Source organism: Clupea harengus, chromosome 23, assembly GCF_900700415.2.
Source record: "Clupea harengus chromosome 23, Ch_v2.0.2, whole genome shotgun sequence".
Classification (NCBI taxonomy): Eukaryota; Metazoa; Chordata; class Actinopteri; order Clupeiformes; family Clupeidae; genus Clupea; species Clupea harengus.
In genome coordinates, this window is record NC_045174.1 from 2,066,731 (window position 1) to 2,086,730 (window position 20,000).

At 46.7% G+C, this 20,000-nt stretch overlaps 1 protein-coding gene across 2 annotated transcripts in view; it reads left to right on the forward strand.

Annotated features, from left to right (window-relative positions):
* Positions 1 to 2,372, forward strand: part of rnls (renalase, FAD-dependent amine oxidase) — a 46,385-nt gene extending 44,013 nt beyond the window's left edge. For both annotated transcript variants that reach the window (XM_012820018.3, XM_012820019.3), the window contains exon 7: positions 2,104 to 2,372. In XM_012820018.3, the coding sequence (XP_012675472.1) occupies positions 2,104 to 2,256 (153 nt within the window). In that variant the 3' untranslated portion in view covers positions 2,257 to 2,372. The remainder of the gene's footprint in view (positions 1 to 2,103) is intronic.
* The last annotated feature ends 17,628 nt before the right edge of the window (positions 2,373 to 20,000 follow it).

The window sequence follows — 20,000 nt, forward strand, 5'->3', positions numbered from 1 at the left end:
GTGCCAGGACAGAAGTGTGTGTGTGTGTGTGTGTGTGTGTGTGTGTGTGTGTGTGTGTGTGTGTGTGTGTTTATGCGTGTGTGTGTGAGGGTGAGTGTGTGTGCTTATGCGTGTGTGTGTGTGAATGCTTATGGGTGAGGGTGAGTGTGAGTGCACGCGTGTGAGTGAGTGAGTGTGTGTGAGTATCTGCACGTATGTGTGAGTGTCTGTCTGCTCGTGGGTGAGTGTGTGTGTGTGTGTCTGTCCGCATGTGAGTGTGTGTGTCTGTCCGCATGTGAGTGTGCGTGCATGTGAGTGTGTGTGGCTGTGCACAAACACTCTCAAGGTCCAGGCTGCTGTCATTTCTCCCTCTCTGATCTATGTTTAGCCTTGGGTGAGCCTGTGAAGGTGTCTCCACGGCCATTACGGACGCTAAATTTAACGGAACATTAAGCCCACGCCAGCCACACTTTGCACAAGCATCACCCCACTCAGGCACTGGGATCTCATACAGAAAAAGGCACCAGTTAAAATGTAATAATGTAAGCAGAATATGGTTAACATTCAATAACTGCACAGGTTAATGCACAGGTGAAGATGTTTCCTATATATTGATTTTTCTTTATTCCCGTGTGGGAAAGTAACAGAAATAAGTACCTATTATGATACGCTGCTAGCCCCAATGACTGCTAATATAAAAAATAAAAACACTTTGAACTTATTACACATGAAAGACATTAAGTGTGCCCAAAGGTTAGCAGGAAGATCACAGGTAGGTAAAGTAGATGGTATTATAATTTGGAATCGACACTGCAGACAGCATTACCAGTTTGCAAAGAAAAGATTGTTGTAGGATTGGCCATCATGACGTCGTCCATCCCATATCGGGTACACTTAGTTTAAAGGTGCACACTGCAGTGTGTGCGCTCAAAAGAAACTCTTGTACACAGTCCTGCCTCTGCAAATGGGAAACAAAGAAAGTGGACAAAGTCACACACTGTTCCAGCCAGTCGACATTTTGCCAGAATCACGGACTGCACCTTTAAAGTGCCACATATGAGGGGGTGAGTGCCCCCAGTGTCTCCTCATAGGTGGCCCACCGCCGTGTCGGATTACCATCCATGCAGAATCATTGCATCACCATGTTTACACTGCGTTGACCACTGAAATAAGGATTTATAGATTGAAATGGGGAGGGGTGGTGGTGGTGTGTGTGTGTGTGTGTTTGGGGTGTGTGGGGGGTGGTCGAAAACGAGGTCATTGAACCAGAGTCTTAATTACTGCCCTCGGTAAGCTAACCAGAACGTGTTCCCATTGGCGCCCTGTGGCCATGGTTACAACAGTACACAGATGCGCCACCAAATCAGGGGTCTAATCAGACTACTGTCCTGCCCTGTCTGTCTCGTCTCTCTCTCTCTCTCTCTCTCTCTCTCTCTCTCTCTCTCTCTCTCTCTCTCTCTCTCTCTCGCTCTGTCTCTCACCATCATCTGCTCAACTTTCACAAACACGCACACTGCTAAAAGTGATCGTTCACGTTTCCTGTAACTACAGCGAAACTGGTCATGGCCCAACCAGCTACACCGATCGCATAGCTTGAGTCTCTGGTGAGTTCCGAATCTGAAAAGTTGGGTGCCCCTTGTGCTGTTGATAGATTTGAATCAAGGCGACTGCCGATCAGTTGAATCAAGATAAACCAGCCAGATCGCCCAGCTCTGAAAGTGCTGGAGGGACCATGGAGAGCATTTCTGAAATGTTCATTCAAATGCTGTGTTTGAATATTCAAATGTGTTGGACTGTCAAACTCTCTCCCTGCTGAACGCCACCGAGGTAGAGAGAGATTACCATCACAGCATCATCCATTACTGAGGCCCCTCTCGCCCGCGACCCCAGCAGCTATTGAGCTCCAGATCGTTGCTACAGTACTAATGCTTTCCCTTTGTGTGTCTGTGTGTGTGTGTCTGTGTGTGTGTGTGTGTGTGTGTGTGTGTGTGTGTGTGTGTGTGTGTGTGTTTGTTTGAGTGTGTGTGTGTGTGTGTGTGTGTGTGTGTGTGTGTGTGTGTGTGTGTGTGTGTGTGTGTGTGTGTGTGTGTGTGTGTGTGTGTGTGTGTGTGTGTGTGTAATTAGGTGACGCGATCGGTGGCAGATTGCCCAGGGCAGATGACTCTGTTCTCGCAGCCCCTGCTGGTGTGTGGGGGGGACGGTTTCACACACTCCAACTTCGACGGCTGCGTTGAGTCTGCCCTGAAGGTGTTCGAGGTGCTCAAGTCCTCCCTCTGAGGCCTACCCTGCCCAGCCCAGCACCGCCCCGCCCTGCCTCCTTCCTCCCCCAGTCATCAGACGGGAGAAGTTCCAGAGAGAATAGATCTCTATCTGCCCTATTTCAGTTCTCTCTCTCTCTCAAACATACACACACACACACACACACACACACACACACACACACACATTATCTCTCTCTCTTAAACGCACACACACATTCTCTCTCTCTCTTTTGAACACACACACACATTCTCTCTCTGTCTCTCTCTCTCTCTCCAGTCTCACTTCCCTCCCTCGCTCATTCCCCCACTTATCTAAGGCGTGTACGTATGTGTCTCTTCTTCTTCTTCTTCTTTGTGCCTTTTCTGTCTGTCTCTCTCTCCATCAGTCTGTCTCTGACGCAGTAGATGTCTTGAGTGGTATCTCCACACTACTCTCCATACCTCAGGGTTGCCATCAGTGTTTCAGGGCAGACTTGAGAGTAAACTGGCCTTACAGGGAACAGATGGGGGACTGTTAGCTGAAGGACAGTTTCTGAGTCACTCACTTGTGTGTGTGTGTGTGTGTGTGTGTGTGTCACTTTCTGCTTAAATGGTGCTGTAAATAATTAAAACAAGATATGAACATGTTAGTAAAAAGGATAATTAGTACGATCATTTTATTTATTCATCACCTTGAAAAGAAGAAAAAAACATGTTTTATGTAAAAGCGTATGAGGTGAACCTCAAATGAAGAAAATGATTCACCTGTGCCTTTACAGATTTGAATAAAAAATGACTGAAAAACACTAAACTAAAACAAGGTGTTTTGTGTTCTATTTTGCGCCATAAATACAAATATATAATACATAAAAATGTGTGCGTGTGTTTTTGCACATTTTGCATTTTGTGTGCCTGAAAGATAATTTATGCAAATCACTCTCCGACAAATCCCCCCCACCCTCCACACACACACACACACACACACACACACTCCACCCCCTCCTGTTCCAGTTTGCGTATGGATGTCAGTGAGCCCAGCTTCCCTGCCACCCCCTGCTGTTGCCGCGGCGACGTAATTCGGCCCACAGTCAGAGGCAGCGGCTGACCGACTTCTGTGGCTTAGAGGCACTGCCGCATCTGGACTCTAATCTGGGACAAAATGTTTGGCACTCGCAGAGAGAGAGAGAGAGAAAGATAATGGGCGTGAGTGAAAGAGAAAGAGGGGAAAAGAGATGGAGAGAAAGAGATAACGAGAGAGAGACAGAGATGGGAGGAGAAAGAGGGAGAGAGAGGGGGGAGAAAGCGAGGGAGAGATGGAGAGAGAGACAGAGATGGGAGGAGAAAGAGGGAGAGAGAGGGGGGAGAAAGCGAGGGAGAGACAGAGATTGGGGGAGAAAGAGGGAGAGCTCTAATCCTAACTTAATCACAGTGGTGTGGGTGTTGTGCCACCCCCCCTCCTTTAAATGTCTCCCCCAACACTAACACAGACCCCTAAACATCAACGCCTCACTGGTGCTATACATAACCCACACACTGTGCTCCACAGTCACACACACACACACACACACACACACACACACACAATGTAGCAGTAGTAGTAGTAGGTCATTTACTGCAGTGTTTTTCTACCTCCCAAACAAACATCGTCTTACGCTTACTTTACCATAAAAACCCTTCCCACTACTCTATGCTTGCCACTTGTAACACTGAAGTGAATGTAAACTACACTGTTGCAGACCTACACTTTCTGTCATGTACCACAACCATATACACACACACACACACCCCACAACCACTTCCTTGTGATATGCCAACACACAGCAGCCTAGTGCAACACCCTGACTGTGCCACACACACCCACTAAAGGTTGTGATTTTTTTTTTGTTTATGTTTTTTTAGAATGATCTGACTTTTCAGAGAGTTCTGTGTTTAGCTGATGATGGTTCTTTTTCATGATCTCAGGAATCTATAAACAAACACACTAGTATAAATGTGGAATGTATGTATTTGTAACATGTGGATATTCACGTGTGTATAAGATATATTTAAGTGTGTGTATGTGAGCGTAGAGACATTATATGACTGCTCTCTCTCGGCCAGTGGCCTAGGCTGTGGCTTCAAGTGTGGTTCAACCGCCATTGTTTCATGCACTTCCCTCCCCGTCCCTTAGCTCCTCCATCTTCCTCAGGCGGTGGTGGCTTCGGTAAAGCAGCCGCCACTATTACCGGACAGACATTTGTGTCTCTCGTTCATCCTTGTTCTTCGCGTGGAGACGACCTCGGCGACGTTGTTGACGTCGAGACCGCATCTTGATCGCCGTCGCTAAAACTCGGCCACAATAACTGTGAAGTGTCTCGTCCTTATCTGGAGATTTGTGGTCGGCCGGAGATGAGAGGCTGACACGAGTGCCTGTTCGCTCGCTCGCTCGCTCGAGTTGTGAAACGCTGAAGTGAAAACAGGCTGCGTCAGCACTCAGCTTTTTAAGACAACACATACACACAAACACACACACACACACAAACACACACACATTTACAGTGCAGTGCGGTTCCAGCCCTCAGGCCGAGGCGATGCAGAAAGTATGCTTTTCAGGTCTAACACAACTACAGGAGCTGTGGAGAAGAAGATAGGAGAGAAACCACTGGCATCTTATCTTATGCTTTTGGGTGTTGTGTGTGGGGACACATTTAAGACCAGATGTATGTCTCTGTCCTCTAGCCTCTCTCTCTCTCTCTGTGTGTGTGTGTGTGTGTGTGTGTGTGTGTGTGTGTGTGTGTGTGTGTGTGTGTGTGTGTGTGTGTGTGTGTGTGTGTGTGTGTGTGTGTGTGTACGTATAAGTTCAGGTTCAGACAGAGGTGTATACAACCCCGATCACCTTACCACTTTTATACATGTGTGTGTGTGTTATTCTACATACTCACACCAGGGGGAAAAAAGGTGTGTTAAACTTCCTATTGTCTATTTAAGGTCCCAGCTGTTTAGTAAAGATATGTATTGGTGCTATATTTGTGTTCTCACTCCTGTGTCCTGTGCGTTAAGGTTGGAGCGTGCGCATGTGTGTGTCTGTGCGTGTGTCTGTGTTAAGTGTGTGTCTGTGTGCATGGGTGTACTAACACTTGTCCTTTGTGAGCGAGTAACCTCTGTCTGTGTTAAAACACCTGTGACTGTCGAGTATTTAAATGTGTGTGTGTGTGTGTGTGTGTGTGTGTTCTTGTCTTGCCTGTGTGAGCTCTCACTCGTTTGTGTGTGTGTGAAGTATGTATTAACCTTCCTCTTTGTGTGTGTGTGTGTAGGATGTATAAACCTTCCTCTTTGTGCCTGTGTGTGTGTGTGTGTGTGTGTGTGTGTGTGTGTGTGTGTGTGTGTGTGTGTGTGTGTGTGTGTGTGTGTGTGTGTGTGTGTGTGTGTGTGTGTGTGTGTGTGTGTGTGTGTGTGTGTGTGTGTGTGTGTGTGTGTGTGTGATAACAGCAGCCCTGTGTGTGTGAGGAGGGTGGAAGGATGCATAATTCATTCAAAGTCTCTGGGCTCTGGAGTAGCACTCGGCTGCTTGCACCCAACTCTCGCTCCTGCTCTCTCTCTCTCTCACTCTCTCTCTTCCTTCTCTCTCTCTGTTGTGCGAACCTTGCTCTCTCTCTCTCTCTCTCTCTGTCTCTCTCTCTGTTTCTATTTCTCTCTCTTTTGCACACGCCTTGCTTTTGCTCTCTCTGTCTGTCTCTCTCTCTCCCTCTCTCTCTCTCTGTCTCTCTCTGTCTTGCCACCGCGTTGCATCAGCTGCCCATCAGGGACCTTTCATTACAGCCCTCATCACCAGCCACGGGACTTTGATCTTTTTATAGCCGCCGATAAGAAAGAGAGAGAAAGAAAGAAAGAAAGCACGGAAAAAAAGAACAGAACTGTTCACGGATGGATGGATGGATGGATGGATGGATTGGGGGGTGGGGAGAGAGTGATGAAATCCAGGGATGGGAAAAAAAAAGGCTTGATATGTTTTTAATTGTGAAATGGGTGACGTGATTGGATAACAGGTTTTAGCATAGGGAGTGGTTTTGCTATTTTGTGGGGTCTGTTGGGAATAGTGTGGTGTGTGTGTGTGTGGGGGGGGGGGGGGGGGGGCAGCATTATGGATCCTGACACTGGGGCAGTGAAGAATGAGGTCTGACTGAGTCGCCCAAATGTTTTGGTGTTGCTGTAAGAGTCGTTTTTAAAAATGAGAAGCAGTCTGATCCACCCCCCCTCTCTCTCTGATCTGCCGTCTCTCCTTCATCCTCTCATTTCATTTCCCCCTACATCCCCCTCTTTTTTGGGGAGGAGGGTCGCTTTGCATGCACACTGGGATCTCTGCAGATTCCTGATTCACACACACACACACACACACACACACACACACACACACATGCAAACGTGTGCAAACACTCACTCTCTCCACCGAGACACTACCACAAACACACTCACTCACTCACACATACACAATATTACACATACAAATACTATCAATCGCATACAACCTCCAAACACACATACACACACACACACACACACACACACACACACACACAGACACTATTATACTCACTCTCACCGACAAGATACATTGACACTCACCTGAAAAAAGCTCCAAACACACACACAAACACAGTCAAACTGAGATGCTGTCATATAGATACACACAACCAAGCGCACACGCACAGATACTTTGAAGCAGATACACACCGTGAGCCCCTCTCTCAGACACACTTCACACACATCGCCGCTGCACTGCGCTCTATGGCAGACAGCGGGCTCGGCTCGGCTCGGCTCGGCGTGTGTCTGACCTATTTTTCCCCCACTATCCCGGCTGCCGTGCACCGTGGGTAAACTAATTTGCATTTTTGCAAAGTCACTGGCAGATGGCACCAGAGGTTGAGGAGATAGCATTGGCCTTCTAACCCCCCCTAACACACACACACACACACACTCCACTCCACTCCACTCCACTCCACTACACTTACACTTACACTTACACTACACACTCATACAGTTGTATAGCTACTCCATTGTAAAACATCCCTTCATCCCCCCCCCACACACACACAAACACACACACACACACATACACACAACCTACCCTGCACTACACACCCCCACTACCCCATCCCCTCCCCAACCTCTCACCCCCAGGGCCTGTCGGTCTGTGGAGCCAGAAGGGTAGGATTCGGGTCATGTGTGTCCGCTTTAGGTGGACCCCCGCTGGAGCCGCATGAAAGCGTGCGCCCCCCCCCCCCCTCTCCCCCAGACACACTCACAGTGGGAAGAGACCAGCCCAGCCTCCACTGATCAGGATTCAAGGGCATTACTTATAAGATTTTTCCCCCCTCTCTCTCTCTCTCCCTCTGTCTGTATCTCTCTACTCCTGTACTCGTTTTGGTTTTTGGGTTAAAATAAAGGGGGGTGGGGTAGAATGGAATAGGATGAGAGGGAGAGAGAGAGAGAGAGAGAGAAAGAGGGGTGAGGAGAGGAGGGGGATGTTTTCAGAGAGGAAGTGAAAGGAGATGGAGGAACGGGGTTTTGGGGATATGTAAATGTGCTGCGCAGTGTGTGTGCATGTGCCTGTGTGTCTGTGTGTGTGTGTGTATGTGTGTCTGTATGTAATGTACGTGTGTGCCTGTGTGTTTCTGAGTGCGGAAAGATTTTTTTTCTCCTCGGTTCATGCTTACGCTATGTGTGATGCCCTCTATTTGTGTCTAGGTGTTCCCAATTATGTGTCTGTGTGTGTGTGTGTGTGTGTGTGTGTGTGTGTGTGTGTGTGTGTGTGTGTGTGTGTGTGTGTGTGTGTTTCAGCATCTGGCTACTCATGCACAAAATGTGGGCATCTGTGCCTGCATGTGTTTCAGTGTGTGCTAGCATGACTGAGCTAGTGTGTGTGTGTGTGTGTGTGTGTGTGTGTGTGTGTGTGTGTGTGTGTGTGTGTGTGTGTGTGTGTGTGTGTGTGTGTGTGTGTGTGTGTGTGTGTGTGTGTGTGTGTGTGCACAGAGGACTTGAGGAGATTAGGATGTTTAGACTCGTCTCTGGTGTCCCCAGGGACAGTGTGTGAGGATAATGAGAGGGGTGTAGCTGCCGGCACTGGGGAGGCTGACATCATCAAGCTCTCACTCACTAAGCCAGCCAGAAGCACAGCAGCTCTCAGCGCACTCAATACTGCAGAAGCCCCGTCAATACTGCTGCACCACACTCAATAGTGACAGAGCACACTTTATACTGCTGTTACCCAGACTCAATACTCTCAAAGCACACTTTATACTGCTGTTACCCAGACTCAATACTCTCAAAGCACACTTTATACTGCTGTAACCCAGACTCAATACTCACAAAGCACACTTTATACTGCTGTAACCCAGACTCAATACTCTCAAAGCACACTTTATACTGCTGTAACCCAGACTCGATACTCACAAAGCACACTTTATACTGCTGTAACCCAGACTCAATACTCACAAAGCACACTTTATACTGCTGTAACCCAGACTCAATACTCACAAAGCACACTTAATACTGCTGTAACCCAGACTCAATACTCACAAAGCACACTTAATACTGCTGCGCCAGGACTTAATACTGAGAAAGCACACTTAAAGTCAGGGTAGGCGATTTATTTCAGAAGCATTTTTTTGTTAAATGTTTTGAAATCCTATTTACATCCTGATAGCAATGAATAAATGAAATGCTCTGACAACAAAAAGAAAGAAATCCCTCATCTGTGGCAGCCGCAGGGCTGTAAAAACCCTGTCCAATCATTTAATTCGTGCCGGATCCTATCTACCTGTCTACCGGCACACTCTCTGCCGTGCACTGCGTGTGACTGGAGTCTTCCACAAGGCTAGGCCAACAAAAGCAACCTATACATAAAGCAAGAAAAGAAAGACAGAAGTACAAGTAAGTGTACCGTAAGGCCTCCATATTTAACACAAACTCTGTGACAAACTTAGATGCACAGTCCGATACGTGGACTTAGAGTGTTGTGCAGACAGTCACCCGACACGCCTCCTCTCAGTCTGGCTGACAGTTGACCGTCCATTTATCCACAGAAGTCCAAAGGAGGTCAAGACAAAATCGTTCAGAAGCTAAGCTTGACAGTTCAGTAAAAGCACCCACCACAGGGACAGGAAGCCAGACAGTTGTTGGTTTGTAGTTGGTGGTGTGCTGGTTAGCATAACGAGCTATAACCTAGCTCTCCAACCCAATGCAGTTAGCATAACGAGCTATAACCTAGCTCTCCAACCCAATGCAGTTAGCATAACGAGCTATAACCTAGCTCTCCAACCCAATGCAGTTAGCATAACGAGCTATAACCTAGCTCTCCAACCCAATGCAGTTAGCATAACGAGCTATAACCTAGCTCTCCAACCCAGCAGCCCCAGTAGATCAGAAGATAATGATTGCGACTACTGAGGGAATTTAAGGACTGAAAAGTGACGCCATGGATGCTGTATATCTGTTGGACAGGTACAGGTGTTTTTGGGGGGAATGTGTTATTTTATAGAACTACGTAGCTAACGTAGCTAGCTACTTATGTAACTTATATATTAACGCAATGTAAATGCTAATAGACTATCTATGTTTACACGTACCTTGTATGTAATCTATCTTTGTGTATCTATCTTAGTGGTCTGTCTTGTTGGTTTCTCCAGAATCGCCTCCTCCACCTTTAATACTGTAGTTCTACACAGAGTACTCACAAAGGACTCTTAATGATACTGTACCACATTCAGTGTTGCGTCACCATACTGTTTACCGCCTAAGTACACTTTATACGGCACCATCATACTCAGTACCTCCCAAATCACACTTAACCTGATATTATCCACAGTTTAAGTTCGTGTCCTTGTTGTGGGTGTCTCAAGACTCTCTGTACCAAATGCAGTACACCCAAAGCATAGTCAGTACCGCAAATCCATCATCAATTCACCACACTCAATACTTATAAAGCACACTTAATGCTACCATGCCACACTCAATACAGCCAATTACAGTACACTCAGTCCTGCTACACCCCACTAAACACCCCCAAAGAAACTCAATACTACCCCACCACATTTAGCACAGTTAAAGCACACTCAATACTGCTTTACATCCCATCAGGTCAACCAGAGTAAACTCGAAGCCTGATGTCAAAAGGCCGCTGTCTTCATACTGGGGGCAGAGCTGGCGGTCCGCCGGCCTTTTACTCATCGGTTTTGGGGCAATCCCCTGGTGAGTTACAGTCCCACCGTTTTGCCTCCAAAGCATTTTTCTCTTTACTCATTTATACTTCTTCAGTCATTTTCACCCTTAACATTTTTACAGACGTTACCAGTGTGTAACAAAAGGGTTTAATTGACCAAGTCATTTTTCACCTTGAGATCTTTCTAATACAGAGGGCTACAATGAACTTCTTCTTCTTCTTCTTCTTCTTCTTCTTCTTCTTTTTCTTCTAGCGGCTGATATTTTAAATAGACTATAGCAAGGATATGATTTAGAGATTCCAGGATTTGCATTGCAAACATTTTATGTAAATGTTCTTAATATCCACACCCAGCTACATTAAACAGTGACAGTGGGCCGGAGCGGACCAGAAGTGCCACACCACCAGTGGGGTGCCGACCGAAATCCACCAGTGGGCCGATATATGCTTGCTATCTGGGATCCTGCCCTGCACTATATCAATATGTCAGCACCTCACTCAGTACAGCCAAACTACTAGTCCCTGTTCGGCTTGCACGGCCATTACTTCCACAAGAAGTATTGTTATTGCAGCAGTCTTACCCAAGAACATGACATTTTGAAAGCTCTCTCTCATCCAAACACGCTCATCTGCTGATTACTTACCTCTTGCTGTGTACTCCTGTCACATGTCCTCGTTTAGCCTGACACACTGCACACACTTTTGTTGGGGTTTTTTTTTTGTTCTTTTTTTTTATCCGGGAACATGGACCTCGCAGTGAATAGTCAGAATTATCAGGAAAGGCATGGGTGCAGAAGTTCCTGTGGAAATGAAACCTTGTGAGCTAAGTAGTGCTCGTGCTGTCCTCTTCCTTGGAATTGAACTCGTCGTGACCTCAGCGTGGCAGGTGTTATTTCCCTTTGTGGCAGAGGACGGAGGAACTGATTCATTGCAGATCACAGCCAGATACGTAACTGATGGCCTTTTCCCATTGAAGACCGACCGGCCCAAAGATTTTCCCATTGAAGACCGGGATCGGCCCAAAGATTTCCCCTGGGCCTAAGCACCAGTGAATAGCCTGTTTATTGGTCACATTAGTTTAATATTGGGGACATTCGCAAACAGTGGACCTCCACGCTAGAAACGTTTAAACAGTCAAATTGTTGAGCGAGTACATGTAAAAGAAATGAAAACCACATGTCAGGAAGTTTTGATTTATCCGTACATATTTTTTCTTTACAAATACAAGCTTTGTCATTTCTGTTGTAAAGCAACCTAATCTAACACTACCTCATTTTTGTTATTTTCTTTCTCCAGTTGCCTTGTATTCCTTTCCAAAAGTCCCTGGTTCTACCCCACTCCAGGACAAAAATTGAGGCCGTTTGGGCCATGGCCCCAGTCAAGCCTGAGACCTTTTCCCCTCACACCGGGGTTTCACCACTGAGAATGCGGCACGTGTCAGCCATAGTGTGGTGTCTGTACCAGCTGGGTTAAAGGAACTTGTTGATTCACCCACACTGTTAAAGGGCAGATCTGTCACAGTGTTGACTATTGTGTGGGTCAGCTCACCCTTAGTTACAGGAACCTGTTTGATTCCCCCACACCAGATCAGGTCCAGCTCAGGGTCAGATCGGTTCTAGAGTCATCTGTCATATGCGTCTGTCCCAGCTGGGTTACAGGAATGCTGCTGGTTGTGAAAGGCTGGGGGGGTTGAAGGTGTGTGTGTGTGTGTGCGTGCGTGCGTGCGTGCGTGCGTGCGTGCGTGCGGTTAAGAGGACCTCTGTGCTCACATCCTGTCTTGTGTGAGCCAGAGCAGGAGTCAGAGGAGACGCTTAAGACAAATGCAACTCGTCTAACCAGTGCTCAGCCCTGCCTCCTTGTCCTCAGGCCAGAGGAAGAAGGAGAAAATGCACAAGAGGAGAAAAGGATAGAAGGAAGAAAAGGAGAGAAGGAAGAGATTGAAATAGAAACAGAGGTGGAGATCAGCGAAAGACTGGTTTGTGTGTGTGCCAGGCATGCGACTGAAACAGATACAGATAAGAGGGAGGAAGAGATTCTGACAGGTGTTGCCAATTGACTCGTGAAAATTCTTTTCTCCTCAGCGTCTGCTGAAGCTGTCAATCTCCATGATACCGCAGGGGCGGCGTGCCACAAAATGTTCCCCGTCAGTTGATGGCGTCCCTCCCACCCATGGAGCCGTGACATGATTCAGGACAGTGTCTTTCATTTCTCTCCTCATTCCAACTGCTTCCTCATTGGGCTATCCCCAAAGACTTGTAACCAGTTAAGTGCTAAGGGAAGGGGGGGGGGGGGGGGTTAAAAGGGGGGTTTGTGAATTTGCCCCACCACATCGAGCGGTTCCTGGGCCCAGAGATAGAAAACACATTGTAGCTGAGACCTCAACAGAGATCAGGGATGTGTGTGTGTGTGTGTGTGTGTGTGTGTGTGTGTGTGTGTGTGTGTGTGTGTGTGTGTGTGTGTGTGTGTGTGTGTGTGTGTGTGTGTGTGTGTGTGTGTGTGTGTGTGTGTGTGTGTGTGTGTGTGTGTGTGTGTGTGCGCTTATGTGCTTGTGTAAGTCTGTGTGAGTGTGTGTGTGTGTGTGCGTGCGCTTATGTGCTTGTGTAAGTCTGTGTGAGTGTGTGTGTGTGTATGCGTGTGTGTGTGTGTGTGTGTGTGTGTGTGTGTGTGTGTGTGTGTGTGTGTGTGTGTGTGTATATGAGGGGGGAAGCCAAAAACCCCAGTCATGATGAGGGCTAAGCCTATCTATTTTTACGTGTTCCCCCAAAACAATGGTTGCAGTGGGTTGGGGAATACATGAACACACACAATGACACTCAACCATAGAAAAGCCATCATGTTCTATCAAATAAGACACAACCCAGGACACCAACCACAGAACCCCACTACAACCCAAGCAGATCTCTTCAGAAAGACAAGCCAGCCATCTCATTTCTCTTTTGCTGAGACAAGCCAGCCATCTCATTTCACTTTTGCTGAGACGTCTAATCGTAGCCGAGGCTTCAGGGGATGTCTGCTACACGTCTTGTGAGATGCTGTTGGTTGTCTCGCATTCAGCTGTGAGACACGCAATGCGGCCTGAAGCCTGGCAGCCAGGAAGCCAAGCAGATTTTCCATGTTAAAGTATCGTTAGTAGCGCTGATTGTGGTAGTTTGTCAAAATGTGAGCGGTGGTATAAGAGAAAATGCTCACGCGCTGTGCATGTGTGTGTGTGTGTGTGTGTGTGTGTGTGTGTGTGTGTGTGTGTGTTTTCTTTTACTTGAGTTGACGCCAACCACCAGATGAGCAGTTGGGCAACCTCAGGAGGTGAGGCAAGATCGTCTCTGAGATGGTAATGTTGGGTGGAGGGGGGGGGAGGAGAGACAGAGAGGGTGGTAAGGAGAGACAGATTGAAGGAGAGGTGAAAGAGGGCAAGAGGAAGGTGAAGAGAGAATGAAAAAGGGAGGTAAAGAGAGGGAGGGCAAGGGATAGAGAGAGAGAGAGAGGGAGAGAGCGAGCGAGTGAGAGAGAGAGGGAGAGAGCGAGTGAGCTGGCGGACTGAGCAGGGCAAGAGCGGAGGTGCCACACCCTGTGCTCTACCGCCGGAGGAGGAAGTGTGCAAAGTTAGCCTCCCAGGGGGGAAAAGAATGATCTCACAACCTGTCTCTCTCTCTCCAGCGCTCCCTCTCTCTCTCTCTCTCTCTCTGCCTTTCTCTCTCTCTCTCTGCCTTTCTCTCCATTTCTCCACTCATTGCATTGGCTGCATTACTTTTTTGCTTTTAAGCTCCATTCTTTGAATCAACACAGTTAGGTACAGTCACCAGAGAAGATATATATTAGCTGGAATCAGCTGTGTGGGTCTCCCTAACTCCTCAGTCTTAGCATCTATCAGCTATAGTCAATAAACCAGTTTAAGCATTACCTGTTTTCTTTTCAAATCCAGGCACAGTAAAGGTTCAACCAGCACAGATTAAAAAGGTATCTAAAATAACCTCTGCAGGACGAGAAAGGTGTCTCTTTGTCCCATGAACTCCTATGTCCCACATACGTTCCTCTTTAAACAGATACAGAGGATGTCTTCCTGCCTGCTGTGAGGTCGTGCGAGTACAAAGAGGTGTGTGTGTGTGTGTTTTGTGTGTGTGTGTGTGTGTGTGTGTGTGTGAGTGTGTGTGAGAGAGAGAGAGAGAAAGAGAGGTGTGTGTGTGTGTGTGTGTGTGTGTGTGTGTGTGTGTGTGTGTGTGTGAGTGTGTGAGAGAGAGAGAGAGAAAGAGAGGTGTGTGTGTGTGTGCTTGTGCACATGTATGGGTGTGTACGCATGCTTTTGTGTGTGTGTGTGTGTGTGTGTGTGTGTGTGTGTGTGTGTGTGACCGCCCTTTCCAGAGAACACCAACAGTTGAAGGGAACAGTGCAAGCCTGTCTCACACTCTGCAGTGTCATCAAGCAATGTGCATGGAACATACCCTTCTGCTCTTGCAACACACACACACACACACACACACATACTCACTCTCTCACACACACACACACACTCACACACATACATGCACACAAACCACACTTGTGATAACATATCAGCAACTGGAGTAGTGAAAAGCGGATGTGTGGTGTAGATTGTGATGTGTGTATTTGTATGTGTGTGTGTGTGTGTGTGTGTGTGTGTGTGTGTGTGTATTGGGGGACGGGGGGGGGGGTGATAGCACACACTGTACAGAACAGAGTCCCTGCATAGTGTTTATTAAGCTATGTGGGCCACATCTGATTTGGTGAAGTTACTGAAACAAGCCCCCATAACAGGCATAAGTTAGACACCCCCCCCCTCCCTACACACACACACACACACACACACACACACACACACACACACACACACACACACACACACTCACTAGGCCAGAACAGCTCTGCAACTAATTAGTGCAGTAGAATGAGGGTGGGGGGAGTCTTTGATTAGGAGGGAGTGTCTCTCTGCAGACTGTTCTCTGCTCCGGGCGAGGGGCGGCACGCACCGCTAAGCTTCCTCAAGCACAGATTAAGGCCGTACTCTATGTAATAGTACACTCACAATGGCCTTTCCAGACCTGTTAATCTACAACAGTTTGGGATTTTCAATCGAAATAAATAAGTAAGTTAAGGAATGAAAATAATAAATACACAAACTAAACTCCCGTGAGTGATGAGTCCCGATCAGCCAATGAAAATGAGACTGACGCTAACGGGCGGGGACTGGGGGAGGTGGTCCGCCCATTTCATGACGTAGATAACTCCCAAACTCTGTCTCTGTCAGCATCGGCCCTGAAAGGTTCAGGATGTTTTTTAAACAGTCGACGTCGTGCTGAGCCATTTTCAACCCATAAAATGCCGATTTTATTATGACAGAGGCAATTTTGTCATTAACACCAGCACTGTTCAGTCATCTCATTTAAGTTTACAGCTCAAAAACAGCTGTAATTTAAGGGTGCAGCTACACTTTAAAGAAAAGGACAAATCTTGCTGTCAAGAAGATGTAGACCACCCACAATGAATTCAGCAGAGAGAGATTATGATCAGTGGACAATGGGCTGGGGTTTAGTCTGCTGAACTGCGACCAGATTAGACACAAACCCTCTGTTGTGGATTTCTGGAGGAGTTTGATTCAATCATGGCCCGAGATGCCGGCGTTGCAAGAATAGGAGCGGAGAGATAAGCGGATGTCACTGTTTGAATTCCAAGAAGAGACGTAATCTCATTTATGGAGAAATGAGGAGGAGATTTGAGATTGAAGATGTTTCCAGTGATTGTGTGGAAGAAGTGAACATCAATTTATTTTGGTGTTTTTTTTTTTGTTTGTTTTGTTTTGAAGAACATCACTATCTCTTTCTTGAGGAATACTCCTCTCCTATCTCTCTCCTTAGTTACCGTTTCCTGTCAAAGGCAGAAACATACTGGATAACATCTTCAACAAGTCATCAGTAAATGTTTTGATATTTAGGCTCTCAGTGGGCCCTTCGATCCACTGTGATGACATCCATGTCAACACTTCTGGCTATCTCACCCGGAGAATGAAATCCATGATCTTTGAATTGTTGCTGTTTTGTTGCCTTGGCCCAGAGGTAAAGTGAATCTAGAAGGACAAAACACACAAAGGGACCATGTCAAATGAGTCTCCCGATATACAGATGCCCATCAGACATATATTGTCAAATCAGGAATAGCTAAATCTTTTTTCTTCCGATTGGCTGTTTACTGACTGGATGTTGTCAGAGTCTCTTAAGGCCCAGTGCACATGGAGTCTACTTTGCCTGAACCCGGATTCATTTTTCACACATATCTGTCGCTACTGGATGGTAGTCCCGCACATCGCGCATGCTCAGACACAAACGGTTTACGGCAGAAGGCTCAATGTCAACATATGGGGTTGTCTTAACGCCTAATGTGGGTATATTTAATGTAATATTTAATTATTAAAAGTGTGGAGACGGAGTAAGGGTAAAAGGCAAATAGTTTGTATTATGAAGAAGTGAGAAAATATAGCAGTAGGTAAAACAAATAAAGCATTGATGTGCTAGCCAATATAACTTGACAGGGAGAACAACAGAGGATATCCAGTATATCTTTAACTTCTTCATTATACAAACCTTAAGAACTTACAACTGTATACAATGACCAAACTTCTTAAAGTATACCGTCTTTCGCAAACTTCCATTAGCTTTAGCCGGCGATTGTATTCCGCTGTCTACAGTGTCGCAAAGTGGCGCATGATCGGGTAGTGCGCATGCGCGACTACCATCCGGTAGAGGACTACCATCCGGTAGCGACAATATCCACATTTTAATCGCGTGTACATGAACCCAGCAAATCCGATTGTATTACATCCCCCACGCCTGTTGGTGGCGCTTTAACAGTGCTACAGACAACTGAAGAAAACGGAGAAGAAGACAGGAGCATGCTAATAAAGTGACATATGACAGTAGTCGAGCTCCAACTAGCAACGTTTAGCCTAGCCGCATAGCCTACATTTAATCTGCACAGTAACACATTATGGTGGTTTATAAAGTCAGTGGTCAGAGCAGACTGTAGGTTAAGCGAAAAATAATTATATTTGTTATTGATAATAAAGAGTTTAGAACAGTGCAACAAAGCAATGTGCAACATGACATGTCTGAGTTGTTTAAATGCCTGTGCTTTATGGAGATGCTGAGCTTGAGCACGAGAGACCACAATGCAAGTGCTGTGGATCCTGGATGTTTCATGGTTTACAATTGCTTCCAATTTCATGGTTTTATTACTAACAACAAATGTAGGCTATTGTTGAGGGCTTTGTCCTTCACATACTGTTGGCTACCTCTGAAGTAACGTTAACGCTAGCTAGTAGCTAGTAGCTATCGCTATCGTTGTCTGACAGGACTAAAGCTAACGTAACATTCATCTTTATTACAGACCGTTTTGAAACTTCCTGACACTCCTATTGCTGACACTTTTAAAAAATGGTTTTTGAAAAATGGTCTGATGCAAATAGATTAAACAGTGATAGTTTAAAGTGTGGCTTGTTAATGTCATCCCTTTCCTAACAACATTGATTTAGATAGATAGATAGATACATTTGTATTAATCCCGTTAGGGAAATTCACGTGTAAAAGCAGCAAGGTAATAGGAAGATTTTTTTTTTTTTTAAACTGGAGAGCTGTTATAACTGGCTGCCACACTCGCTGCGCCATGGCAACCCATTCAGTTATTTAATAATGCCGGTCGTGTCTCTTGTTCTGGCTGGTCTAAAATATTATGTCCAACTGGCTAAGTAAGACCACGAAAAACTATCCACAACAACTAAGCACAGTAGAAAAATGTAAGTCACAAAAAGGGAGCTACGTCATACATTTAGTTTATGTTGTTGCTGTTATGAAGTGAAGCAGTGGGGTAATACGGGTTCAGCCTGAGGTTGTGAGGCGATCACGTGGGGCAATGACATCATCAGATTAGAAAGGGTTTGCGGATACGGCGTGCGTACAAACACCAACCCGCGGCCAGATTCGAGTTTACTCACTTCAGACCCCCGATTCGAAGGAGTGCGGATACAGTGTGCAGATACAGTGGGTTCGTGTGCACGATAGGGCTATCCGGAGACGTTTCTCTCCGGGTTCAAGCAAACTAGACTTCGTCTGCACGGGGCCTAAATGGAAACTCATTACTTGACTGGGTGTGAACAGAGGGCGTGAAACTGAGATCTTCACTGATTTCATGCTATCAGAAATGCCTTCACAGAAACCGAAACGGTTAATTGCTCTTTAGCGGTAGCCGGGCCTCGTCGACCATGCTAATCTAGTGCGAGCCACAATGTGACCTGTGCTAATATTACACGGATAATGGCCGTACATGGCCCTTCAAACAGACCAATGGTGACTCAGTGAGTCCGGGCTACATTATCAGTCTATAGATGTGGGCAGAGAGGAGAACGTGTTTCAGTGTTTGAGTAGCCATACGTCAACATAATGAGAACGTCACACTAAGAACACAGAGACTTGAGACTGACTGCAGCAGAGAGAGAGAGAGAGAGAGAGAGATAGAGAGAGAGAGGGAGGGAGGGAGGGAGAGAGAGAGAGGGAGGGAGGAAGGAAGGGAGGGAGAGAGAGAGAGAGAGAGAGAAAGAAGGGAGAGGGCAAATGGGAGACAGATAGTAAGAGAGAGAGAGAGAGAGAGAGAGAAACAAATGAAAGGGCAAGGGAGACTGAGAAAGACAAGGTGACAGAGAGAAAGTGATATGGAGAGAGAGAGAGAGTGGGATAGAGATTGATGGAGTGATAGAGAAGAGTGAAGGACAGGAAGGATAAATGAAAGATTCGGAGACAGAGAGAAAATGGGGGCAGAGTGTGCAAGAGAAGGAAGTGATAGAGAAAAAGAGAGGGAGGGGAATAGACATGCGTTCTTTCCTCTGCCCACCACAGCGTTTCTCTCTCTCTCTCTCTCTCTCTCTCTCTTTCTCGCTCGTCCTGCAGGCTCTGGAGGTTTTTATGGTTGTGGGAAAGGCCAACAGGTCGCCCCCGAATTTCGTCAGAGATTTTTTTTTAAATATCCCCACTCACCCCCCCCCCCCCTCTCTCTTTCTCCATTTTTCTCTCCCTTCCTCCCTCCCTCCCTCTTATCATCCTTCTTCCTCTTCCCCCTCTTCTCCTTTTCCAGAAAGAGGAGGTTTCTGTGTATCCCCCCCCCCCCCCTTCGGCCGTGGCCTGTTTACTTTTATCCGGCGTCCCACTGGGCGAGCAGCCCTGGGAGTCGGGGGGGGGGATTCGCCACTGCAGTCGTTTTTATCTCCAGCCCGGCTCTTTTGGCCACCATTTATCAAATGTTTGGAAGCCACTGAAAGGTGCAGTCCTTAATAATCGTCCATTACGTTCCTCTTGCTGTCCGTCCTGTGTGCGTGCTCAGTCCTGGCTCGGGAAAAGGGGAAACAAACAAAAATGGCTGGGGCCAAGCCATATACAATCAACGTGTGGGAGCGTGGAAGGGAGGGGTGTAATTTGATTTGATTGGCTGTTGAGCTTAAAATATCAGCAACCGTTTGCCGGACTCAAGGACTGTGCCTTAAAGTAAAGCGAGTGGAGGCCGGACTTGAGAGATCTAGTGGTTCCTGGATC